General features: G+C 43.8%; 1 protein-coding gene across 1 annotated transcript; it reads right to left on the bottom strand.

The window, feature by feature from the left end:
- Nucleotides 1-9: 9 nt before the first annotated feature.
- Nucleotides 10-26,803, bottom strand: yju2 (YJU2 splicing factor homolog). Its single transcript, XM_055658826.1, has 8 exons — nucleotides 26,680-26,803; nucleotides 23,546-23,646; nucleotides 21,091-21,235; nucleotides 16,450-16,584; nucleotides 8,423-8,604; nucleotides 5,530-5,656; nucleotides 3,843-4,020; nucleotides 10-1,012 (listed from the first exon to the last, which is right to left on the bottom strand). Exons 1-8 carry the CDS (start codon nucleotides 26,701-26,703, stop codon nucleotides 873-875), a joined length of 1,032 nt encoding a protein of 343 aa, XP_055514801.1. The 5' UTR covers nucleotides 26,704-26,803; the 3' UTR covers nucleotides 10-872.
- Between the last annotated feature and the right edge of the window lie 1,172 nt (nucleotides 26,804-27,975).

Genomic DNA, 27,975 nt, shown 5'->3' with positions numbered 1-27,975 from the left:
AACAAAGAATGAGGTTAAAACTGCATTTTATTTCAGAAGTTTGTAAAACACTGGCGGTCTGAACTGTGAATTACACAATAGTAATGCATAGGTGGTAATGCTGAGCAGTGGAGGGGGAGGATGGGGGGGTGTGGAAGTCAGGGATGGCAGGGATTAGGTAGATTGCAGTTTCTAATATAGGACAGTTCAGAAAGATTGCCTTGATCAGTCAGAGACGTAGATTTGATGCATAACATAGAGCAAGGGTTCCCAAGCTGGGGTAAATTACCGCCAGAGGGTAAATTTCGCCTGCTGAAGGGGTATATTTGTTGATTCTGGATTTGTACATATTTTTTCTCATTGACTGACTGTGTTTAGTTCTGGTATACCGTTATCGGTCCATCATTAGTTGTTCATATATAAGTGAAATAACATTGTTATGTGCTATTAAAGTTGCCTGGGGTAAACAGTGAAAAAGGTTGGGAACCCCTGACATAGAATAATACATACATTCACCATAACAGGAATGTAGGAATCATTTATGAGTCTTTGATCAAAGATAAACAACACACTATTGTGACCAGATGATCAGTTTCTAGCAGTGCTGGAATTTCTGTACTATGAGCTACTTGGCCAGCCTCATTTATACCCATGTGTGCAGAAACCTGTTGTATCACTGAGTAACAAAAAAACAAAGCCTTCTCCTTGTTATTAACATTTCACCCAAATAATGTGGAAAAAGGGAATTATTCAGTACTTCAGAGAAAGATTTGGTTATGATTCCAATTAAAATTGGGTTTATGCACAAGAGTAGAGATGAACTGCCACCACGGACAGGAAAAACTGTTCATCTCTTTGAACAATTCCACACTTGGCTGAATCAAATGCAAATCCTAGTCACTCTGGCTTTCCTCGCTGTCGGAGTACGCCCCCAGCAGGCTCAAGGATGAACTGCTGGCTGCTGGTGTTGGCCCACACTGAGCTGGCAATGCTTCTGACACAGGCAACGTCACTGCATTCTGCTCAGCGGCACCTGGAACATGCAAAAAATGTGATGAGATCGGAATACATTCATATACTTTTCTGAGTTATATTTCAGCGTATAATGATATGCTATTTCACTCGTGTAAAATTTTGTTGAACCCTTCCCAAGATTACCATTTTCACCAATTACTCAGTAAACTTTAAGGTCATGAGTGATAGAAGAATTAGGCCATTCGGCACTTCAAGTCTACTCCGCCACTCAATCATGGCTGATCTATCTCTCCCTCTTAACCCCATTCTCCTGCCTTCTCCCCTTAACCCCTGACAACTTGTAAGTCCTACACCAAAAGCTGAACATGCGACCTGAACTGTATTTCAACACAATGTGGACACTGTTGACAAATGTGAAACGTTAAAATGAGACCTCGATAGCATCATATGAACTCTATATCTCTTGCACATTGATGCGATGATAAAGAAAGCTTATCAATGCCTCTATTACCTGAGAAGTTGGAGGCGATTCAGCATGTCATCGAATATTCTATTGAACTTCTACAACCTGTGTGGTGGAGAGCGTACCGAGTGGTTGCATTGTGGCCTGGTATGGAAATTCATCTGCTCAGGAATGAAGGGGGCTGTAGGAAGTGGTGGACATTGCCTGGTCCATCACGGGTACTGGCCTCCACACCAACAAAGGGATCTACAGGAAGCACTAAGCTGGGTTATATCATCAGACCCACATCACCTTGGCCCCACTCTCTTCACGGTGATGAAACAAAATACAGAGCAGAGGTGCAGAACCTGGCGGACTGGTGCGCACATAACAACTTGTCATTAAACACCTCCAAGACCAAGGAGCTGATTATTGACTTCAGGAGGTCACATAATGGAGAATATGCCCCAATCTCCATCTACGGGGACAGTGTGGAGAGTGTCCAGCTTTAGGTTTCTGGGCACTCACATTTCAGAGGACCTCACATGGTCTGTTTGAATTGTTTTGACTATTTTACTGTTGTAATGTTCTTTTTACAAACCATGTTCTCGGGGTATCTAAATCTTAATAATTATTTAAGTTATGACATCGGATGGAAGCTGCCTACCAAATCTCGTTGCGCTTATGGGCAATGACAATAAAAATATTATTATTATTATTATTATTATGTTAGCATTGGGAACAAGGTCCAGGAGCCTGGGAACAGTTACCTTCAGATTCGGGATAACTTCCCGGCAGGTTCTTGAAGCACCCTGCACACAAACCTTAAACACAATCCCACCCCAGCACCAAAACTATTAGGGATTTGCACCACGATGACTGCTCTACATACTTTAGATTTTTGCACTAACATGGTCCAATTTATTTAGAATTACTGATAATTTACTGTATATTTTTTTTTTGTTGATGTTGTTGCATTTAATGTGATTGGAAAGTTGCAGCAAATCATTGTTCCTGTTCATATGCAGTGAATATGACAAATTAATACTTGATTAACTTGACAATTACAACTGCCAAAACAAATGGGAACCAGTTATAACTAACAATGGTCACTTCCAAAATGATGCTCATTTAAAACATTATACAATCCTGGAATGTGGGAAGTATTAACTAATATCCAAGTCTGCTTCATTGCAAGAGGTCGACTATTGGGAAACAAACCAAATTTGAATACAAATAAGGTCTGATAAACATTAATTAATATGTTACAGAACAGAAAGTTCTGCAGGAGGAATCCAGTGTTTTTCTTTAATTGGGATTATATCCTCAATGAGACAGTTTAACCATGGGACTCCCATGGGGCTTACAACCTAGCGGTATGAATGTTCATTTCTCTAATTTCAAGTGACTTCTGCATTCCTTCCCCCTCACCCTAATTGTCCTACTAGTTCTGCTGTTCACATCCTTGTATCCCTGTAACTAGCACATCTTCCCCAGCCAACAATAGGCCATTATGGACTCCACTCTTCCTGAGGTCATCTGCAGCCGGCCCTGTTTTGTTCTGGCCTTCTCTATCTTTCAGTCTGAAGAAGGGTTCCGACCAAAAACGTCACCAGCTCCTTTTCCCCATAGATGCTGCCTGACCCACCCACTGAGTTACTCCAGCATTATGGGTCTATCTTCAGTATAAACCAACATCTGCCGTTCCTTCCTACACACGGGACTCCCACAATCTTAGGCTCAAATTGTTGGAGTGCACTTGAACCCACAGCCTTCTAACTCTGTGTAAAGATGCTACCAAATTAGGATTACCACTTAATCAAATTTCATGGATCCAAAGACTGACAGAATTGTGATTTTGGGGCTTTTGATAAGTATACTACTCGGTGATGAGCCCCACAGTACCAGGAGAAATAAATTACATTTTTAGTTTAATAACACACATACACAATTCAATTGAAAACAAATAAACTGAACTTATTCCCTTGATCTCCTGCCATCAGGAAAGAGATACCGTAGCATCAAAGCCCGGACAACCAGACTGCTAAACAGCTTCCTTCCACAGGTTGTGAGGCTGCTAAACAGTCACTCCACCTGATTCTGCTGCTTTTGCATTGACAATTTAATAACTGGCACTGAGTAATAACCCTGGCACTGGCTCATGCCACTTAAATCAGCTGGACATTTTATGACTGTTTTTTACTTGTATTTTTAATGTTGCTGTTTTTACCTGCACTTTGTTTAACTATTCGTACTGTTTTATCAGGAACTGGATTGTTTGTTATCGTTTTTATTTTATGTGTGAAATGTTTAAGTTTTTACGTGCGATGCTCCGGTCGGTATTCCCTGGGAAACGTCGTCTCATTTTGTACTGTACAACTGTTGCTTTGCAAGATTACAATAAAGGATGATAATAATGATAATTAATGTTGGATCCAACACTCACCAAAGCTCGTGGGGCCATCTTTCTGGATAATGATTCCCTTCTTCAGAGTTGTTGAATTTGCTTTTGGGCATGGTGCTTTCTTCACCACCAACCCGGAGAATTGAAGATTTCCACTCAGCTTTCCCACACTCCGCTCCCAACTCTCCCGCTTCGGTTTCTCATTCTGATGGTCAGGATTCTGTGAAAAGAGAAACGGTTAAAACTAAAAATGGTCAAACAACAGCTGGCTTGTGTTGCATCTTCTCAGTGTCAAATCAAAGCCAAACAGGATTGTTAACAGAGAGGCATCTGCCCATCAAGTGGACACCTCTGCTCATCCCTGGTTAGGTAATTCATCGATAGCCTCCCATGCATCTCAATTATTTATTTCACCACAATTCACAAAGGTGTAGCCAGCCTGCTGCTATGTTGTTCTTCTTACAATTCTTCACGTGTTTGTTTTGATGACAAACGTTCACAGCATCTTCTACCGCAGTCAAATCTACCCTGCCCATGTACAGTCGACCAGTTGCCATATTGAAGGCTCAGTAATAGCGGCCATTTTGGTTCCAGCCTTACTCCAAGATATTAATTGGCTCCACAAATCCCCCCCATAGTGCAGGTCATTGGCAAAAGAATGAAGAGAACGGTGATGGCCATGGGAGAGGAAATAAGTTGCATCAGAGGGAATGATGCTGATGGGAATAGTCTACTGGGAGCTGACATGGGCCCATTGGGTCAAAAGAAGGAGACTAAGTGTCGCTGGTCTGCTCATTGATGTAGGTTCCATCAATAACCATAGTGCAAATTGGAGATGGCATCACTATCTTGTGGGCTCAGTCTTGCTCAGCAACATACTGGGAAGTCCGCAGTTTCAAATCATTCTGAACTTAGAAAAAAATCACCGGATTTTTCATGTGTTACTTGATTCCTGTAACGTTTAGAGGGAGAAATTCCTGAATGCGGTGGAGAGGAAGAAGGCACATCCCCAAGGTCAGAGCTCCTCATCATTTGGCTGAAGACCAAAGAAATAGGGTGTTAACCATTAAAAGGTGACAACCAGAAGAAAGCCAAACGAAGGTAAGGTTATAAATGTTATGAGAGGTAAATTTGTGGCGGACATGGCAGTAAACAAATGGTCATAAAGGGGCTGGGAGAAACTCTCACGGACAAGCAGTAATCAACAAATAGAAAGTATAAGGTGGCAGAATAGGGAAGACAGTATCTCTTTCCTGATGGCAGTTTTGTCTGCATTTTCTAACAATGGGTTTCCTAAAATATATCCACTTTATAATAATGCATAGAGCACATTCCTTAGTTTTCAAGGTAGACACAAAATGCTGGAGTAACTTTAGCGGCACAGGCAGCATTTCTGGAGAGAAGGAAAGGGTGACGTTTCGGGTCAAGACCCTTCTTCAAACTTTAGTTTTCAAGTATCCAAACTGAAATCAGTCCCAAGAGTCAAGAGTGTTTTATTGTCATATGTCCCAGAGGGAACAATAGAATCCTTACTAGCAGCAGCACAAATAGAATATGTAAATGTAGTATTTTGTCATACACACCCACACACACATATATATATGCACACAACACACACACACACAATAATAAACAATAATAGTGCAAAAAGACAAAACCAATACCCGCAGTCTATGTAGTTCAGAGCTTATTTGGAGGTTGCATTGTTTAATAGTGTTTAATCGCTTACCTCATTGAGGATATCAGTGGGCTTGCCTGGCACTGGTGTCTTCTTTTTACACTGTGGTTTCTGTAAGTCCTCATCTGAGTCAGAGTCGTCTAGAATTCTCTTTACCTGGGCACTTTCCAGCATCGATCTTACAGGATAGAAACAAGTGTGAAACATTTGTACAGGGGATCTTAAATTAAGATATAAAGGGGAACACTTAGAACAAGTTGAATCATTCTTCCCATTGATACCCATATTTTTCCCATTAGCGCATTAGAGGAGTGTGGGGAGGAAGAGCTGGGACGGCAAATTAATCAAAGGAGGAAGTTTTTGATGATAACCACTTTGCAGGTCCTTAAGGCTTTCAAACCAGGAAAACTTACCAAAATATGTTTCTAGCATAATAATAAAATTTGTAGCGCTACAGGAAGAAATGTCAAATTTGTTCTTAATATGTCCCATGACATATTAACTTTTAACTCTGCTCAAATGCAACTGACTCCCCTGATGAGTCATTTCTATAAATACATTGATATGTGCATGGTGGCGCGGAGTTAGAGTTGCTGCCTTACAGCGCCAGAGACCTGGGTTCGATCCTGACTACGTGTTCTTGTTTGTACGGAGTTTGTACGTTCTCCTCGTGACCTGCGTGGGTTTTCTCTCGTTTCCTCCCACACTCCAAAGACGTACAGGCTTGTAGGCTAATTGGCTTGATATAAATGTAAATCGTCCCTAGTGTGTGTAGGATTGTGTTAGTGTGCGGGGATCGTGGTCAGCACGGATTCAGTGGGTTGAAGGGCCTGTTTCCAACGCTGTATATCTGAACTAAATAAATTAAAGGGGAGTCTCTTGTGCTGAACTCATTTTATATTACTGAAGTGAGTAATCTGCAACGGCTGGAACAGAGAAACCACCACGTGAGACACATGCAAAGCAGCAAGAGAGTAAGCCTGTTTAATATTACTCCAACACACTAACTTGGATATGGATTTGAAGCAAAATCTCTTCATATTTATGATAAATGTGCACAGGCATCCTGTTACTGATGCAGGGCTCCAGGCAAAATCATCTCAGCAGTGTAATTCATTTTATAGTCAAAGTTGATGGAAAATGATTTATTCAGAGGCAGGAAGAAAACAAATGATTGTGACCCTTTTCTCTTCACCTATTTTTCATTAGGCCCTGATGTTGCTTACTACTGGACTGGGATTGAAAAGAGAACCTTGATTTATTTCCCACAAACCTTTTCAATCTCGGGGCACAGATTAAAAAATAAATACTCCCTCTATTGCTGCAATTAGCTAACTGTGTAGAAGTTTTTATTTAAATTACAGAAATATTATATCACGTATAGAGGCCTTCTGGCCTCATTTTGTCCATGTCTGCTCTGTACAACAGCAACTTGTCTCATTCCACTCCTCCGTCCCCTTCCTAAACATTTATTTATTTATTATTAATAATGATTATTCATTATTATTAAAAACAGGTTATTTTTAATGTAATGTTGGGATCTACCACCACTATCAATGCAGCAGTGCACTCCAGATCCAATCCAGGAACATTACATGTGGCTGTTTTGCCGATTCCCAAAACTCAAAGTTTTCTGGCATCACCTCTTCCATCAATTGAAATAGTTCATCTTCAATCATTCTGTCCAATTATTCACAATATTGAATATCTCTGCCACAACCCATCTCAATCTCTTCTGTTCCAAGGAGGTCAACCCAGCTACTGTGTTGAAAAGTATCTTCTGCACTCTGGTATTTTTTGTTGCACTTGTGTATGGCTTGACTATATTCCTCTATAGTTATATTTGATTTATTTGGATAGAACACAAACAAAATCTTTTCCCTGTACCTTGATACATTTGACAATAACAAACCATTACCAACACCTTTGCAGAGACACATATTTTCCCTGTAAATCAGACATCTAGAACCTCAGCTATGGCCCATTGAGTAAATATTTTTGGTTCCACATTTCTACCACCTTTCCTCTTGTTACATGTTGACTGCTTATCGGCCCACAGATGAGTTTTGCTTTCCTTGGAATCTTTCCTCATATTCTCTCCTTGCTCTCCCTTATTTTATTTCGTATTTTGCTTCTGAATTTTCTATAATCAGCCTGTTTGTTTGTGCTATCAACCTGATATCTGCAAATGTCTTTTGTTCCTCCTTTTTTTGACTCGCCATTGCTTTCGTTTTCTCAGTATGGGCTTTATCTTTATGGGAATTAATAAGATTGCACCTATAACAGTCTCTTCTTAAAAGGCCAACGTTGAGAATTAATTAGATTATACCTATAACAGTCTCTTCTTTAAAGCCCAACCAGTTTTAACTTTCCTCTCTGATTCTAATTTGCCCTCCCAAAATCCAGTTTCATCTCTTTAACATTGGTTCCTCTCCACTAAACTAAGCTTGTCATAGAGTTACTATATTCTTTTGTGAAACTATTTTAAAACATATTTTATTACAATTACTGAACCAAGAGTGACCATCTGCTAATACATTTGGCTCAAACAGAATCAACTTCTTTGCAGAAACCTAAGTACGGGAAGTACGTTTTCAGTACTCGAGTGGTGCCCTCATGGTGGCCAATTTGGTTCCTGGTTGGCTCCACATCTCTTATTGCGTGCAAGAAGTCCAGCAATGCGAAATGCACAATCAGGAAAGTTCTCCTGAACTCACTTCAAAAAATCCTCCCTCGACATTATTCCAATCCCTGACCCCACTGTTACTATTCTGTTAATCTCTGTAGATTCTCTGCAAATTGGCTCGTCTAGATCTTTCACTGTAATATAATGGCATCCTTGTTCTCTCAATTCCAACTCATTCATTTATTTCTTGGTAGTTTAGTGCTCATAGTCATCAAATGCAAAAAACGGGACAATTCTCCATCTTGAGAGCTGACCTACTTCATCTCTCGCTCATCGTCCTCCACCTGTTGACGTTTTAGATCCTTTTCATATTTTTGGTACTCCTGTAACATGCCCTCAAAGTCCACGTTGGCCTGACGCTGATTTAATTCCTTCAGCTCCTGCAGGTTTTCCAAGACCTCCATTTCCATCTTAGAGTCTTTTGTCCTGTTTTCCAGAATCTGAAACAATGACAACATCAATGAATCCACGAGTGCCGCAATAACCAACATTCTGCAACAACAAGCTTATTTAATTTCTGTTTATTTATCATTGTTTAAATGTTGCACTGCAGCCATTAATACGAGAGAGACATTTTCAAGCAGGCTCCTTGCTTCTGAACACTCCCCGGTGAATTCTTCTGGACACTTCACACATGATATAAAATAAATCACAGGGAGATAGAAGATAGTGCAAATGCCGGAATCTTCAGCAAAAAGTAAAACGCTGTAAAAACTCAGTGAATCAGGCAGCATCTGTGGATGGGTTGAACAGGCAAAATTTTGGGTTGGGGCAAAGCTTGGGAAGTGGTAGTTGGATACAGGTTTGGGGAGTAGGGGAATGGGATTGGCAGATAGGTGGAGTAAGTGACAAAGGCTAGATGGGAAAAGGAGACAAAAAGGTTGTCAGATAAGGAAAGAAATGGGGGAGTAAAATGCAAAGCCGGAGGGATGGAAATGTATGGAAAGGAACAGACGGTGAAATAAGATGAAAGGTGAGGACATGGGGAACTCTGCCACAGAGGAGTCATGGCTGAGTGATCGGTCTCTGACAGCAGGAGGGAAACCAAATGTACGAAAGAAAGAGGACGTCTCAGATATTCCAGAATGGAAAGCCTCATCTTGGGAGCAGATACAGTGGTGATGGAGAAATTGAGAGTAGGGGGATAGCATCCTTAATCAACAGTTTGTACCTTGTTGAGACAGAGAATGTGAAAGAGGAGTGTCAGTAGTCCAAGTGAATTTGAGGACAGGATGTAAGGTAGTAAAATTGATGAAATCAACAAGTTCTGCACGCCTGCAGGTGTTGGCCCTGATGCAGTCTTCAATATAACGGAGAAAGAGTGGTGAATGGTGCTGGGATGCGTTTGGAACAAGGAGTGTTCAAAGTTTCCAAGAAAAAGACAGGCAAAGCTGGGGCTCGTGCGAGTGCTAATGGCTACACCTTTGACTTGAAGAAAGTGAGAAAAGTCAAAGGAGAAATTGTTAAGGATGACTACGTTCCACCAGGGAACCTGAGGGGAATTGATTGGATCTCTGCTTTGCCGTACCTTGAATCCGGTGTGTTCCATTGTAAAAATGTAATTTGGTGCAACCATTTGTCAGACATAAAAAAATTGAAGTAAACAATGTAATTCTAACCATTGAAATTGTATTGAATCATTGGCTGTTATCTTTGTTCCTGAATATAAAAACGATGTATTGGAGAAAGTTTGGAGAAATTCTACTGAATGGGTCTCCAAAAGAATGTCTACTTGCGTTGATGAATAAAGACGTATATATCTACCTGGTACACTGTCTCCAGTGCCTCTGTACACGGTCACCACAGAACTATTTGTCATGCCCGTCTAAGCTCAAATGTGAAGGACAGCTCTGTTCATTAAAAAGAACCTAGGATCCAGGATAGTGTAAAAGAAAGTCTTCACTTTTTGACAGCATTATGTGTTGCTTATAAATTATACAACCATGAAAAAAAGGAATAACTCAAATATGCGATGCATATCCGAGGCCAGCAAAGTGGGAATACGTGGAATATAATTGTGTTTAAAAACTCCAATTAGACAATAATAGTAGGATTAAACGAGTACTTACCAGTATGAAGTTTGATCTGTATTTTATGAGGAGTTACGGTGAGGTATTACGTGAAGAACCCAGCTCTACTGCGCATGCGGCATACTTCGAAGCAGCGGTGTGAAATCACAGGATAGACACAATATTTGAAGTAAGATAGTAAAGATCACGAGACATCAGTTTATTAGTTTGATCTATATAATGAGGGTGGGAGCGGCGGGCACGTAATCCCTCACCGTAACTCCTCATAAAATACAGATCAAACTTCATACTGGTAAGTACTCGTTTAATCCTACTATTTTACTTCGGAGTCACGTGAGTGATTCCGTGAAGACTTCAAAGGTCTGTGATTTCAAACCGTGTAACAGTTTTTATTTCACTCACTGCCGAAGTTTATGAGGGAGGAAGTGTTATCGTAATCAACCAGTGGATCTGCTTTCAAAAGAAACAGAAAGGTATTTGTTAACAATAACAACATAAAGAGCTCCTCTGAGCTTAAATTAATATTGCAGTTTGTAATATTCTCCTGCAATTAAATCAGGTTTATCAACGGTTTATAATAAAAAATGTTCAGAACGTCGTTCCCTTGACCATCCTGCTGTATTGAAAATGTGGTCAACCGGGGTGTCCATTCGTTCAGCCGCTGATACCAATGCTGCCCTAGTGGAATGGGATTAAATGTATTATTATCTATTCCGGCAGCTTTCAGTACCTGTTTGAGCCACCTTGGAGTGGTTTGGCTCGTACCCCGTCTTGGGTTACTGTGGTTGACCCATAGGCTTTCCTCTCCCTCTAAGATTGTGTGTTGTGTCTATATATAGTAGTAGATGGGTCACCACACTCAACCTGGACTCTGGTGGGTAGGCCCGGAACCCCACCAGTGAATTGGGCGTTCCTGGTCCATATAGCCATATAACGACTACAGCACGGAAAACACAGGCGATCTCGACCCTACTAGTTCGTGCCGAACTCATAATCTCGCCTAGTCCCAAATACCTGCGAGTTAGATTTTACCAGACCTAAATATGAACGTGATGCGTCCGGGGTAATCACCATGTATCTAGTCTAGTTTATGGAGTGACCGGACTCTGTGAGCGTGTACGAGAGCCATAAGCATGAGCGTTTTTTTTTTTGTTTTTTTTAAACATAGATTAAGCAAGCTGAGGGATCTGGCTGGTGCCATTCTCTGAGATATGTCAATATCACACCAATATCCCATACATGGGTATATACCTGGGTGTTTGGGGCTTATATTATAGTTGCCCTTCATAAGTTTACCTTCAGTGGATGGGATCCCATGCTCCGCTGTCATGCTGTTTTAGATAAGCAGATAAGGCGCTTCATGCTGTATTTACGGCATTGTAACTCACCTTTTGGTCATGGTGTAGATGTTCCAGGAACTCCAATACGTCAGTGGTTGAATAATTCGGTATGTTGTCCCTGCGTCGTGGCAGTATTTTACCCATGTTAGCTTTTGGTGACTGTTCGCAGGGATGCCGACATGGTGGTCCCTTGGATAATCCCAGTCCCTGGTAAGGTCTATTCAAACCCTGCACCCAGGAGTTTGATGTTTCCCTGGCATGGGTGGCTTGTGCCTGATACTGGGTTGAGTCAGCAACCATGGTCCACTAGGGAAATCCATAGGTGACTCGCCCACCGTGTCGTGATGAACTGGGAACCATGTGTAGGCCGGTCGGGCACGTTCAATATCTCGGAGACTCCCATCTGTATTCCGAAGTGCCCGTCTGATGAGGCAGAAGGGAGGAAGGCAAAGCAGAAATTCCCCCTTCCAGCGTGTAGGCATCTATCGCTGCTGCCTCTAATCTGGTTCCCAAGTCACATACATAGGTTACTGGTGATTCCTTCTTGTGCAACCAAATTGATATCTGGCTTTCAAACTGCTTAATACCTTTAGCAGATATTTTGGGTTTAACATCTATTCAATGTAATCATAAATTTACCCCGTGACCTGGTGTCTCCCACTGTGTTCTAGCTTCCTAGGACATAGGCAGCTGATAGTTAAAATGTCTTTTGACACACCATTGCCAGATTTGTTTGACCAATTTGATGCACAACAATGATTATTATGCTCCCCATATGGTTGATATAAGCCACCACCATAGTATTATCAATCCGTAACCACATATGTACGTGCTGCATTTGAAATGCATATGTTTTTTAGCCCAATAGGCGCTCACCAATCCCAAGTAGTTGATGCCCGGTATGTGTAGTAACGATGTTTGTGAATTGGTCCATCTGTTACCTGTGCTGGATATGGAGTTTAGTTGCTCCCCAGCCTAAAGTATTGGCATCGGTTTTTAATAACCAAATTGGGATTGGTGATGATAATAGGGCTGTAAACTACGCCAAATAGATGTCTACCCACCACCTTAGTTGTGATATAGCTTCAGTGGGTTCATTCATGATTTGATTATAGTGACCCAAGTACCTAGGCAAAGTAACAGTCATATGGACGGAATTATTATTGAAGCCCAGATAATCCTTGGTAGTTAACGCTTCAATACTGGTTTATCTGGGCGTGGGATAAACCTCAGAGCTTAGGGAGCTGTTTCGTAGCTAGAACTGCTGCCACAGCTAATTCTTTTGTTTCCCCTAATATGAGGATATCATCCAATATATGCCATGATTATGCTTGTTTTCTTAATATTTTCATGGCCGTTTGATATTTATAATAGATTTAGGGCAGAAGTTAGACCATAGGGACTGCTCTATGCTCCCATGGTTGCCCTAACCGGGATATCCATTATCCAGGTAAAATTTTTAGGTATCTATAATGATCCTAGTGCATGGGTATAAGATAGTTAGCATCTTCCATATCAATGCTCCCCTTAGGTATCCTTGGGAGATCAGATGCCTGGCAGTGACAAAAAACCCATCTCCATCTTAAAGTGTATATATACTCAACAGATTTATTTAGTGATATTAGATCAATGATGATGCTACATTCACCATCTTTTGTAGTTTCCAATGGTTCATGTTTACTCCCATGATCCGTTTAGTAATGAGCCTTTCTAGTTCAGCTTGACCTTCTCACTTCTCTTTTCTTAGAGGGAGAAAGTGCCCTTTGGGCGCATTGCTGAACTGGCGGTAATATGCCCAATTTGAATTCGTTTTTATCCTCTAATACTGTTGAGTATATTTTAGTTATTTGTGACAGCATCCCATGCTTTATTAACAAGTGTAAATGCCCCCCCCCCCCCCCCCCCCCCCGCAGTTAGTAGAACACCCTTGTTTAGTGTAAACTGGGAGGAACCAGACTACCTACCTCCATGTTTGTTGTTTTTTTCATGAAGGCGTAGTTTGCTGGTATGCTGGTGCTGTCGGTGGGGCGGCGCATCTTCCCACGGCTCCGCTCTGGGCCCCGTCTCTAAAAAGAACTTTGGGGGTAATGTGAAGCGGTCGCCAGGCTTTCACCAGTCCTTGTTTGATATCGCTGGTGGATGCCGAGGGGTGCTGCCAGCTGGGTGTTGGATGCGATGTCCTGCTCGTTCCATGGCCTGCCTTCATGAGGCGCACAGGTTTAGCTGCCTCTCTTCCCGCAGCAGCGGTTTGCATAGCCCCATATATTTGGGGTTGCGGGCAGGTCTATATGCACCATTGTTCAGTCGAGTATCCCAAATTTGGGAACATCTTAGGCGTCAGCACCCTGGTAGTGCAATGGGATAGTCTCATCCTGGGAGAGTATAATCCGTGGAAAAAACGAGCAAAGGCGGTAACATCTTGACCCTTCTGTCCCTCTGGAAAGGCCTGCTCTTGCAGGGCTTTGTTGGGAAGATGGTCGCGTGGAGGAGCCATGTAGTGGCCCACGACACCCAGTAGCTCTTCCTGATCCTGCTCCCCTGGCATACTGCTGTTCTCGTCCGCCTGCCCAGCGTTTAAGCCAGCCCAGCCCTGGCCTCCTTAGCTAGCCTCAAAAGAGGGAGCAAAAGGGTGTGCTATAAATTGGAGGAGGCATAGCTCAAACTCCGCTGTTGCATCAATCCCTCGACAAGGGAGATGGCTAGTGCAATAGCACTGGGGTAGGAGTCAGCTCCCTTGGCATTCAGCCAGTGCCCCTTTATTCCTGGAGGTGAACTCCATGACCTCCTCTGGCTTGGGGAGACAGACATACTTATTTTTGCCTTCTCCAACCTGTTCCAGTTTTGGAGGAAGTTGGCTCCTGTAGAACCTGTTGAATTGGGAAGATTTTTCTCTTACCTGTATGTAGAGGCTGCCTGCCGTTTTCCAGGCGGCATTGTGGCGGTTCCCGGGCGGCGATTCTCTTTGTCAGGAGTCTGCAGGGCTGCCGGTCGGGTTTTTAAAACTTCCCGCCGGTCCGCTGCTGTTACCAAACAGCTGTTCAGCGGACCGGCATTAGCGCAGCTCCTTGCAGCGGTCCGCAGCGTTTGCGGTCCGGGTAGCGCCTTTTCCCCGTCCACTGTCGGCTCCACGCTGGAGTCGAAACGGGGCCGCTCACCATGCCTCTCTACTTTGCTCCCCCTGGAGCAAAAACCACAAGGCCCGATTAAGGTAAGTACTTACCTCTCGTCCTTGGATGCGGGAGCTGCCCGACTCCCGCTGGCCGCGTTCTGCACAGCTGTGCGTAATGCCGCATGCGCAGTAGAGCTGGGTTCTTCACGGAATCACTCACGTGACTCCGAAGTAAAATTAGATCAATGCTCTGTGCTGGGACCATGCCCCACAGGGAAAGAATGTAATGCTGATTCACCCGAATGAAACTGTGAGGAGAAGAACTATATATTGAAGGGTGCAGAGAAAGCTCATATTCCATAGAGTACATAAGATCTGAATGGAGTCGATCCTGAAGATTTGATAAGCTGGGGGAGGGGAAAAACTATCCCCTGTAGGAAGAGAGTCCAGAACAAAGCTTAATATTAGAGCCAGGTTATTTGGGAATTAAATCAGCAAGAAATAGCTCACATTCAGTGGAGTGGAGATCTGAAACATTCTCCCTAAAGTCATTGTTGGGACAGGGTCAATTGAAAATTTACATGATATTTTTTTGTTAAGCAAGGTTGCTAGATGGTGACAAAGTAAAGAGCAGCCAAACTACCTCTATGGTTGAAATGATATTTTGATTATCTACTTGTTTTCCTTAACATATTTGATACCGCCTGAATCAGTGCTGTATTTTTAATGGAAACAGGTCCTTTGGTCATACCTGTTATACCAAATAGTTCTAATCATATTTAAACCTCTCTTCTGATCTCATAGCCCCAATTCCTTTCACTTCAGCCTGAAACTCAAAAGGTTATGGGAAGAAGGCAGGAGAATGGGGTTGAGGGAGAAAATAGTGGAATAGACTGATGGGCTGAATGGCTTAATTTTGCTCCTATATCTTATGGTCTAAAACTAACCTTTCATATGGTGTCGTAATTGTTTCACAGTTTGCCCGACTAATTTGGCACTGAGCCTTTATGAAATAATAATGGTGAAACCAAAATGTATAAAAATACCCTTTAATAAAATCTGACAATATATACTTTAACCACATGTGATTTAAAAAAAAATTATAAATCTCAAATTGTGGAGTACAGAGGCAAATAAATAAATGATGAATCTTTGTCTCAAACATTCTGGAGGGCACTGTAGTCATAGAGTTATACAGTGTGAAAACAGGCCCTTCGGCCCAACTTGTCTACACTGGCCAATATGTCCCAGCTACGCTAGTCCAACCTGCCTGGGTTTGGTCCATATTCCGCCAAACCTGTCCTATCCATGTACTTGGCTGCTTCTTAAATGGTGGGATAGTCCCAGCCTCAACTACCTACGGCAGCTTGTTCCATACACCCACCAACCTTTGTGTGAAAAAGTTACCATTCATATTCCTATTAAATCTTTTCCCCTTCACCTTAAACCTGTGTCCTCCGGTCCTCAATTCACCTACTCTGGGCAAGAGACTCTGTGCATCTACCCGATCTATTCCTCTCACAATGTTATACACCTCTATAAGATCACCCCTCATCCTCCTGTGCTCCAGGGAATAGAGTCCCAGCCTACTCAACCTTTCCCTACAGCTCAGATCGTCTAGTCCTTGCAACATCCTCGTAAATCTTCTCTGTAGCCTTTCCAGCTTGACAAAATAAGAACGAGAGAGAGAAAGGAATAGTTGTATATGTAACCCTGCGATGGGGTGAGTGGAGACACATGTAACATGAAGACCTGCTGTGGTCTGATGGGCGAGTCCGCCTCTGTGCTGTTGATAAATTGCAATACCTTCATCGGGTTATTCAGCTCTTCCTCTTCCCGATCTTTCTGAATTTGTTTCTCCTGCTCCTCCAGCAGTTTCTCTGCTTGAAAGTTCCGCGTTGCCCCATGCTCCACCACGTAATCTGTTTTCTCGGGGTCAGTCTGGAAAATTAAACGTTTGGCAGCCATGATTAATACATGTCAAATGAAGTACATGCTGTGACCCAAACAGTGATGAGAATCCTGCAAAGACATTCAAAACCAAATTATTTTCTTGAATGCTCAATCATAACTAATGCGTGTTAAACAATGGTTTAAAGGCTAAGATACAAATACATAACAAATAGGTGTGGCGTTCGCTCGGGGACAGAAGGCAGGATGCCAGAGGTTCAAAGCAGATGAAGTTAATTTCACCCACATCTATTAATGTTCCTATAATAACCCTCTCTAGCTCAATCACATCCTTCCTAATTTGTGTGCTTGGAAACATTGGGTGGGATAGGGAAGGAGTGGTGAAGAGTGACAAAAAGGAAAGATAATCAGTTGACATTTATCAAGAGCAGCAATGATTTAATTAGCTGGAATCATTATGTGGACTCAGTTTCTCAGTCCTCAAGCTACTCAGTTTCAAAAGCTGCTATGATCTGTGAAACAGTATATACTGGCTTTGGATGAAGAGCAACAGACGTTTTTAGAATGATGCCCAGACAGTAAGGCTTGAGCTATGAACAGAGATCAAATAAATAGTTGTATTTTGTTACATTTAGAAGCAATATGAGTAACTTTTCAAGATGTTAAGATGAACTAGTTAGATTGAATGGGATAACTTCCTTTTGATTGATGAACCCAAGATTAGAGCGTTAGATAACCAAGCCTTTCAGAATTATCCTAGAGAAGCTTAGCCCTCTAACTTGCCAATGCAAGAGACCCGGGTTCGATCCTGACCTCGGGTGCTGTCTGTGCGGAGTTTGCACGTTTTCCCTGTGACTGTGTGGGTTTCGTCTGGGTGCTCTGATTTCCTCCGATATCTCAAAGGTGTGCGGATTTGTAGCTTAATTGGCTAATGCAAATTGCCCCTGGTGTGTATGGGTGGAGGAGAAAGTGGGATAATATACTAGTGTAAATGGGTGATCGATGGTCAGCGTGGACACGATGGGCCGAAGGGCCTGTTTCCACGCTGTATCTCTAAATTAAACTTCAATGCAAGAAGAGTGACAGATGTCTGGAATTCTCTTCTGCGAAAGATCCAAATCTAAGAGTCCCCAACCCCTAAACAAAAACCGTCAAAGGCAAGTACATGGAGGTAAGTCACAATCACTTCTGTTCTTATTGAATGGTGGATAAAAGCTAAGGATTAAGTGGTCTATTCATGCATGTCTTAGATATGAAGAATGAAGGCAAATTGTTGTTTTCTTTAGACTAAATCTTGGGTAGTTGGCATTAGTGGCTAAGGCTAGTTGCACTCAAGCTGCTTGCTGAGTCACTGGTGTCCGACCCAAACAATTGGTATGAGACGGGACTTCCATATGGGCCAGCCTGGGTAATGACAAGTTTGTTTTCTCTGAAAGAAGCTGAAGGTCTAGCTGGGTTATATATGAACTTTTACACACCCTCCAAAGACTAACATTTTAAATCCAACCCTTAAATTATCCTAGTGGTATTTATACCCATATTATCCGGATTATTCCAGGGAAATGTTTTTTAGTTCCCAAAAAAGGTTCATGAATCATCATAAGATATAGGAGCAGAATTAGGCCACTCGGCCCATCGGGTGAGGTCCGCCATTCGATCATGGTTGATCTATTTTTCCCCCTTAACCTCATTCTCCTGCCTTCTGCCAGTAACTTTTGATTCCCTTACTGAACAATACTATAATTACTGTCACGAGTGGACTGTTGATCTCTGTGAAATCACTTAGTATGACTTCATCAGTCTCAAGAAGGGTCTCGACCCAAATCGTCCCCCATTCCTTCTCTCCAGAAATGCTGGCCTGTCCCGCTGAGTTACTGCAGCATTTTGTGTTTACCTTTGGCTGTTGCAAGGTTTTCTCCTGTTTCCTGGTTCCAGTGCATGGCATTTGTGGAGTGGGAGGGCTTCCAGGGCCACAATCAATTATTGGTAAAAAGCCTGAGTGCTAATTAACTAACTAAATGCTCTTGAGTAGATAACTATCAACTATATAGGTAAGATAATAACATAAAAACATAGAAAATAGGTGCAAGAGTAGGACATTCGGCCCTTCGAGCCTGCATCGCCATTCAATATGATCATGGCTGATCATCCAACTCAGTATCCTGTACCTGCCTTCTCTCCATACCCCCTGATCTCTTTAGCCACAAGGGCCACATCTAACTCCCTCTTAAATATAGCCAATGAACTGGCCTCAACTAACTTCTGTGGCAGAGAATTCCACAGATTCACCACAGATGCAGCATGTCTCTCTGTCTTATCGTAAAATAGTCAATGTCAATCCCATCAATCACTACTCTTTGCTATAAAAGCACAAAATGTAGGAAATAGTCAGCCAAGCATCCGTGGAAAGAAAAACAGTTAAAATTTTGGGTCCGAACAAGGTCAAGAAGTTGAATGGTCAATTCTCAGACTTGCCAAGTGTTAGGATTTTCTGTTTTTTATTTTAGATTTCTAGCACTTGCAATTTCTTTTGATTTTCAGCCACCTTGCTTCCAGCCACCAGGTCAAGTTGCCACCCCACCTGGGATCCTACTTTTTTAATCCACCTGCAATGTGGGACCTTACCAAATACCATGCAAGCAAAATTACTCAAACATACTGACATCTGCTACTCTTCTTGCTACCACCTCGATAATTCAAAGCTAATTAGATTTGAACTTCCCTTAACAATTTCACGCTCACTGTCCTTGATTTATCTGTGACTTTCTAAATTAGTATTTACGCTACGGCTTACAAGACTCCAATAATTGAGCTGAACAAATGCTAAACTAACTGGACTGTAATTACCTGTTGATCCTTTAAACCTTTTTATAAACAATGGCAAGTTAAAAATCCTCTTGGCCTGTGGCAATATTCCAGTAACTAGGGAGAATTGAAGAACCGCAGTCAGAGCCTCCAGAATATCCTCCCTTTTTTAGTTCAATGCCTTTGGATCTTCAAGACTGGCGATACAAAGCTTTTCCAAGGTACTAAATCCATGTCATACCGTCTCTCTTCCTATCTTTATCTGATCAATATTTACCATGTCTGTCTTATATTCCACATTGACATCATTCCATGTTTTATGAAGACAGTAATGAAATATTCACAAAGAGCCTTAACGACATCCTCTCTCCCCCACACAGGTCATTTTTCTGGTCTCTAATGGAGCCTGCTGTTGCCCTGGTTATCCATTAGCTTTTGTGTACCTATAAACCATTTTTATATTTTCATTGATTTTAACCACCAATATATTTTTTACATTCTCTTGCTTTCCTAATTTTCCACTTAATGTTATCCCTGTGCTTTCTCTTGTCTTAAACTCTCAGTTTCTGACATAAGTTTCTCTTTGAGACTTTTCGTCTCCCTCACCATCCAGTGGCCTTTGGATTAAACAGTTTCGCACTTTGTGGAGACAAGGTTACCCTCAATGCTTTTCTTCTTCGGAAATGCCCCGAGACTGATTTATTATGCTGCTTCCAGGCTTTTTTTTTGGTAAACTACTTCTAGGTCTAGTAGTCCCATTATAAAACATTTTATCTTCATCCTTTTCCAGAACTATATTTAATCTACTTGATTTTTGATCACAACCACAAAAATGCTCTCCCATTCTCGAAGGGCCAAATGGCCTACTCCTGCAACTATTTTCTATTACTAAACCCAGCATTGCTCCTTTTCCCCCTTGTCAGGCTTGCTACAAGTGGCTATTAACGCCCACCGGAATGCAACTTAGGAAATCTATGGATTTCGACAATTTTTGAACCGACTGTATCCAAGTTAAAATTGGGGTAATTAAAATCCCTCTTTATTTGTTAATTTTGTTGCATGTGTTATAAATATGCGTGCAAATTTGTTCTTCCGTATCCCTTGGACTGTCTGGAGATCTGTAGTTCATAACCAATAATGCAAGTGTCCCTCTTTTGATCTTTAGTTCAACCTATGCAGCCTCACTTAAAAATTCTTCTTACACATACTACTTTCTTGCAGTTGTGATTGGTTTTTTTTAAACAATATTACCATCTACCACCTTTTATGCTTCTTTTTTGCCTGAAAGCTTCCTGTCCTTTCCAGCTCAGTGTTCCGTCATCAATCCTTTTTATGGCATGAATGTTACCTCCATTTATGTCATGTAATGACATTAAATTGAATCTAATCAAATGTCTGAATGCATGCAGGCATAGACTGCTTCATTTGAAGGGGAACGTTGAGATAACACGAATGAAGAGCACTGTGCAGTCATCATAACACACCCCTGCTTTGGACCTTATGATGGAAGAAAGGTCATTGATGAAGTATCTGAAGATGGATGAACATTGCCCCACGGAATCCTGCAGTCATCTGCAGCGGCCAGAATGATAGATTTCCAATAAACAACGCCATTTCCCCAGTGCAAAGTATTGTCTTGCGTGCTCTAGATGAATTGATTGCGTACAAATATAAACCGGTGGAAGGAAACCTCATGTGAGTGAAGCAAAAGGAAGGTGAAATAATAGTTACCTTAAATGTGATTTCTGCCAGACATCTGGTGCACTTGATGTAGAAGCGGAAGATGGGCAGTCCCAGGTAGACTTCATTTTGTACAGTTTCTTTACGTGCGTTGAATTTCTTGCCTTTATAAATATACTCTCCACACGTTTTGCATCTGACACAAGAACAAGCGAAAATGACAAACAGCAAAAGACAAATGGCCCAGGTAATTGAGATGCACCATGCAAGTTGATTCAGAAATTCCATCTCCACTGGGTATATTTGAATTTGGATAAAAAAAATAAAAAGATAGTCAAGACTACATTTTGAAGAAGAGGCAAATTCACCAGTTTCATTAATATAGGAAGAAAAATTAAAGACATTAAACCTGGTAATTGTACCATGTTTCTATGTATATTTTTTTGACATTTGATGATATGAGGGAGGAGTGTCAGCTAGTGCACTGAGAGAATTTCCCCTTCTCCTATGAATAATACTATTTACTTGCATGGGCAAAAGTGGCCTCAAACTTAGAGAGATGCATCCTGAGAATACATTCTGGTTTAGGTCATGTTCTATAGTCTAGGGATTTGTATTGGAACATGAAGCTCTGATGTTGTATGCATATCATAGCTCTCAAAATGCCTGAATAACTCAGGGGGGATTAAAATAGCATATTTAGAAAGGTAATCATGTAACACCATAAACATATGCAGATGCAGGCCTAGAGAGAGTGAATGTGGAGAGGATGTTTCCACTAGTGGAGAGTCTAGGACAAGAGGCCACAGCGTCAGAATAATAGGACATACCTTTAGAAAGGAGATGAGAGGGAATTTATTTAGTCAGAGGGTGGTGAATCTGTGGAATTAATTGCCACAGAAGGCTGTGGAGGCCATATCAATGGATACTTTTGTTGGAGAATGACAGATTCTTGATTAGTAAGGGTGTCGGGGTTATGGGGCAAAGGCGGGATAATGGAGTTGAGAGGGAAAGATAGATCAACCATGATTGAATGATGGAGTAGATTTGATGAGCTGAAATTGCCTAATTCTGTTCCTATGAGCTTATGAGCTAGAGTTACAGACAGACTCCTAGGAGAAGCAGGCATGGAGTGCAGGAGCTCTGCAAATCCACCCCCCTCACAAACAATTTCCCAGTTTTGATACAAGAAGGAGCTGGCAATAGAGGGATGGGGTTCAGTTAAGAGGATGTTTAGGAAGCCAAAGCGAAAGGAAATGGCAATAACTCACGGTACTGATCGTGGTATCTAGATCCAAAGTATATTCGGGAAGGAAAGACCACATAGGCCTGAGAGTGCACCAGCAAAAAGAGTCAGAGTAAGGAAAAACGATTAGATAAAATTAAAGGCTCTGTCGGAATTATATATTTTTGGATAGTCTGTCAGGAAATAATAGGGGCTTGTAAAAAAGAAACTCATGGATGGTTTTAATTATTAAACAAATCAAATTGGCAAGGACAGTCTTGAGGACATGTAGATTGAGTGTATTTGGAATGGTGTTTTTGAGTGGTCCACTGAGAAACTATCCAGAGAGTATGTAATTTTAGATCTGGTACTGCAAAATAAGACATGATTAATTAATGACTTTACAGCTTAGAATTCCCTAGGAAAAAGTATAAGACTGTGACAAAGTTTCAATTCAATTCGAGAGAGAAATATGTAAAACTAATGTCCTAAATTTAAATAACAATGGTGTGAGGCCAAAGTTGGTTGAAGTGGACTGGTTAAGTGTAGATGGTAGATTTATAGGTATGTAAAAGGCAGATGCTAAAGTTAACATTGGTCCCTCAGAGGAAGAGAGTGGGGAATTAATACCCCTTATTAATCATTGCTTTTCAAAATGGTGGCAGGTCCTGTCCCTCATAATCTCCTCCAGGCACCTTCCCCCCTCACTGATGTTAGGCTCACTGTCCTGTCATATCCTGGCTTGTCTTTGTGCCTTTCTGAAACTAAGACACAATATTAGCCAGCACGGAGGTGTGGCGGTAAAGCTGCTGCCTTACATTGCCAGAGACTTGGGTTTGATCCTGACTACGGGCGCATGTCTGTATGGAGTTGTCCCCGTGACCTGTGTGAGTTTTCTCCAAGATCTTCGGTTTCCTCCGACTCCAAAAATGTACAGGTTTGTAGGTTAATTGACTTTGTATATAAATGTAAATTGTCCCGAGTGTGTGTACGATAATGTTAGACAGCAGGAATCGCTGGTCGGTGTGCACTCTGTGGGCTGACGAGCCTGTTTGCACGCTGTAAACTAAAATTAGCCATCCTCTAGTCCCCCACAACTGAAAATGTGTACTTTGTCTGTTCATTTAAATATTTCCAACCACTCAATTATTTACAATGCACCATTCATGTAAACAAATTAAATAATAACAAACATTAGCTCATGTTAAAGATTTGTTACAAATATTATCATTGAAAATACAAACTTAATCACAAACTAGTTGGCAGTTATAACGTCCCCACCTCATGTTGAAAGGAGCCATTAATCGCACCACATACTGTCGATCTTTGGGAAGTTTGAGTTTTGGGATTTTTGATGGATCAAAATCCGGTGGGTAGTATTTCTGATGAGAGAAAGAAGCAGTGTTTATGGTGAACCAGTCAGCAACAATGTATTTATTTCAAGAGGACTACAATACAATACAAAAACAGGGATGGAATGCTGAAGCGCTCTATAATGTGTTTAAGAAGGAACTGCAGATGCTGGAAAATCGAAGGTACACAAAAAAGCTGGAGAAACTCAGCGGGTGCAGCAGCATCTATGGAGCGAAGGAAATAGGCAACGTTTCGGGCCGAAACCCTTCTTCAGACTCTATAAGGTGCTGGTTAGACCGCATTTGGATTATTGTGAGCAATTTTGGGCCTCATATCTGAGGAAGGATGTGCTGGCGCTGGAGAGGGTCAAGTGGAGGTTTATGAGAAAGATCCCAGGAATGAGAAGCTTAATGTATGATGAGCATTTGATGGCATTTCACCTCTATTAGCTGGAGTATAAAGGATGAGGGGGTACCTTATTGAAACTAACTGAATAATGAAAGGCCTGGATAGAGTGGATTTGGAGACGATGTTTCCAGTAGTGGGAGAGTCAAGGACCAAAGGTCATAGCCTCAGAATTAAAGGACGTTCCTTTAGGATGGAAATGAGGAGGAATATCTTTAGCCAGAATCTGTGGAATTCATTGCCACAGAAGACTGTGGAGGCCAAGTCAATGGATATTTTTAAAGCAGAGATAGATAGATTATTGATTAGTAGGGGTATCAGGCGTTATGGGGAGAAGGCAGGAGAATGGGGTTAAGAGGAAAAGATAGATCAGTTATGATTGAATGGCGAAGTAGATGATGGGCTGAATGGCCTCATTCGGCTCCTCTCACTTATGAACAAAATATTCTCATATGCCTATTGAGAAGGCAGATGTTAGAATCGAGTTACAGCATCAAGGCGAAGTATGGCAGCCTGATGATGACAGTATTGCAGCTACTGCCTCACAGTAGCAATGACCCAGGTTCAGTGTTGACCCCTGGTGCGGTCTGTGCAGAATTTGCTCGTTCTCGCTGTGTGTGGGTCTCCTTTCACATTGCAAAGATATGCTCGTCAGAAGGTTTAGTGCCCCAAATATGCTGGTGAACATTACATTGAGTTTAGTTTATTGTCACGTGAACCAAGGTACTTTTGTTGTGTGCTAACCAGTCAGTGGAAAAACAATACAATGACTACAAGGGTAGACAAAAATGCTGGAGAAACGCAGCGAGTGCGGCAGCATCTATGGAGTGAAGGAAATAGACAACGTTTCGGGCTGAAACCCGAAACGTTGTCTATTTCCTTCGCTCCATAGATGCTGCTGCACCCGCTGAGTTTCTCCAGCATTTTTGTCTACCTTCGATTTTCCAGCATCTGCAGTTCCTTCTTGAACAATACATGACTACAATTGAGCCATTCACAGTGTAGATACAATCTGAGGGATTTGGAGTAAATAAAATGGGATTAATGTAGGGTTGGTGTAAATGGGTGGCCGAGTGTGGATTCAACAGGCTAAATGGCCCGATATGGGGAGAGGGTGCGAAAGTAGGGGACGTGGGGACAGAGTGGGGCATGTGGGGAGAGGGGGCGGGAGGAGGGGATGGGGAAGATGGGGTGGGAGAATAAATCTTAATAGATAGGATAGAATTAGGCCAGTCGGCCCATCAAGTCTACCATTCAATCATGGCTGGTCTATCTCTCCCTCCATAACCTCGGACACCCTTACTAATGGGTAGGATATGGATATGGGTAGGTGGGAGACATTGTGGAAATGGGGTAGATGTGGGGAGGAGAGAGGACGAGTCCTGGAGAGGACGGGGATGTATGTGGGGAGAGAGGGTGGGAAGAGAGGACGTGAGGAGGAAGGGATGTGGAGGGAAGGGGCAGGAGGGAAGGGATGGGGGGGGAGGGGGGGAGAGGAGGGGGAGGGAAGGGATGGGGGGGGGAGGGGGGAGATGGGGATGGGGGGGAGAGGGGGGGGGAGGAGGGGGGGAGGGGGGGACAGGGGGGAGAGGGAGGGGGGGGAGAGGAGGGAGGGGATGGGGGGGAGAGGGGGAGGGGAGGGGATGGGGGGGGGGGGAGGAGGGGAGGGGAGGGGGGGGAGGGGAGGGGGGGGGGGAGGAGGAGGGGGGGGGGGGGGGGAGAGGGGGAGGGGATGGGGGCAGGGGGGGGGGGAGGGGATGGGGGCAGGACCGGGACGGGATGGGGGGGACCTTGAGGGGGAGGGGATCAGCGGGGGGGGGGGGAGAGGGAGGGGAGGGGATGGGGGGAGAGGAGAGGAGGGGAGAGATGGGGGGGAGGAGGGGAGGGGAGGGGGGGAGGGGAAAGGAGGGGGGAGGAGGGGGAGGGGGAGGAGGAGGAGGAGGGGATGGGGGGGAGAGGAGGGGGGGGAGGGGATTGGTGGGGGGAGGAGGGGAGGGGAGGGGGGGGGGGAGGAGGGGGGGGGGGGGGGGAGGGGGGGGGAGGAGGGGGGAGGGGGGGGGGGGGGGGGGGGGGGAGAGGGGGAGGGGATGGGGGCAGGAGGAGATGGAAGGGGATGGGGGGGGAGGGGGGGGATGGGGGGGGGAGAGGAGATGGGGATGGGGGGGAGAGGGGGGGAGGGGGAGGACAGGAGGGAAGGGATGGGGGGGAAATGGGGAGGAGGGGAGGGGATGGGGGGGGGAGAGAGGGGAGGGGGAGGGGATGGGGGGGGAGAGGATGGGGGGGGAGGGGATGGGGGGGGAGAGGAGGGGAGGGGATGGGGGGGAGAGGGGGGGAGAGGAGGAGGGGAGGAGGAGGGGATGGGGGGAGAGGGGGGAGGGGGGGGAGGAGGGGAGAGGAGGAGGGGAGGAGGAGGGAGAGGGGGGGGGGGGAGGGGAGGGGGGGGGGGGGAGGGGGGGGGGGGGGAGGGGGGGGGGGGGGTTGGGGGAGGGGGGGGGGGGGGGGGGAAGGTTCGGGGGGATGGGGGGGGGGGGGGTGGGGACATTGGGGGAGAGAGGATGTCGATATGGGGAGGCGGTTTCCATGGCGATAAACTCCCCGCTGTCCACCGGTTGCGCGGAGCCGGTGCGCGACACACCACCGCGCGTCTCCACACTTACATTTAACACCTTGCGCTCCGACATGTTTCAGCGGCTCTGGGGGCGCCTTCCCTCTCCAACCAAACTTGCGCGTTTAGTCCCGCCCCCGCACAAACCCTCCAACCCGATTGGCGGACGACAACCTTCCAGCTTCCCTTCCCAGTTTCCCATTGGCTCTTTCCTGCGTCAATCAAATCCGCATCAAGTTAGGTTGTGCCATCGTGCCGCGGTTGAAACGTCCGATGGGACAACCGGTGTTCTCTGCTCCGTTCCCGGCTCCAACAGATTCAGAGGAGGAAACATTAGCCAAGATTTTATCCACTCCCTCTCCCAGGGTTGGGGTTGAACATGTTCGCACAATTCTGTCCAACCTATGGACTTTTTTACATGGTTATTATTAAATCGAAATGTAACACATTTATTGAAGTCTTCTTTAGTGTATTTAAGAATTTTGTTTCTAATCAATATATAGATCACCCAACTTTAGAAGGGGCAAAACTGAACCTTATCTTGGGAAGAAAGTGACTCAAATGTTATAGGTTAATCCATCTCCTCCCCTGTCTGCTTTCCGCAGAGACCGCTCCCTCCGTAACTCCTTGGTCAATTCGTCCCTTCCCACCCAAATCACCCCCTCTCCTGGCATTTTCCATTGCAACCGCAGGAAATGCTACACTTGTCGCTTTACTTCCCACCTTGACTCCATTCAAGGACCCAAGCAGTCTTTCCAGGTGCGGCAGAGGTTCACCTGCACCTCCTCCAACCACATCTATTGCATCCGCTGCTCTGGATGTCAGCTGCTCTACATCGGTGAGACCAAGCATAGGCTTGGTGATCGCTTCGCCCAACACCTCCGCTCGGTTCGCAATAACCAACCTGATCTCCCGGTGGCTCAGCACTTCAACTCCCCCTCCCATTCCGAATCCGACCTTTCTGTCCTGGGCCTCCTCCATGGCCAGAGTCACTGGAGGAGCAGCATCTCATATTTCACTTGGGCAGTTTGCACCCCAGCGGTAGGAACATTGACATCTCCATTTTCTGGTAGTCCCTGCTTTCTCCTCCCCTTCCCAGCTCGCCTTCAGCTCACTGTCTCCGCCTCTTCCTTTCTTCTTCCAACACCCCCCCACCCTCACATCAGTCTGAAGAAGGGTCTGGCAAATTGTTAATAAGAACTTTGTCACGGCCATGATGACGTTCGGAGGACAATTGAAATGTATAGCTCGATGGAAATGCTTCATCATCAAACATCCAGGTTTCCATCAAAGCCACAATGTCTATGAAATATAATAAACTACCAAGTGCCTTGATTGCAAAGGCCAT

Source organism: Leucoraja erinacea, chromosome 29, assembly GCF_028641065.1.
Source record: "Leucoraja erinacea ecotype New England chromosome 29, Leri_hhj_1, whole genome shotgun sequence".
NCBI classification, from domain to species: domain Eukaryota; kingdom Metazoa; phylum Chordata; class Chondrichthyes; order Rajiformes; family Rajidae; genus Leucoraja; species Leucoraja erinaceus.
Note: the sequence above shows the minus strand (reverse complement) of the source record. Positions and strands in the feature narration are given on the sequence as shown.

Excerpts from the sequence above, each read along its gene's own strand:
- yju2 (XM_055658826.1), bottom strand. The coding sequence starts at position 26,703 with ATGTCGGAGCGCAAGGTGTTAAAT. Across the intron at positions 8,605-16,449 it reads AGCTGAATAACCCGATGAAG|ATTCTGGAAAACAGGACAAA; the intron begins GTATTGCAATTT and ends TCATTGTTTCAG. Across the intron at positions 4,021-5,529 it reads CCACTGATATCCTCAATGAG|AATCCTGACCATCAGAATGA; the intron begins GTAAGCGATTAA and ends CTCTTTTCACAG.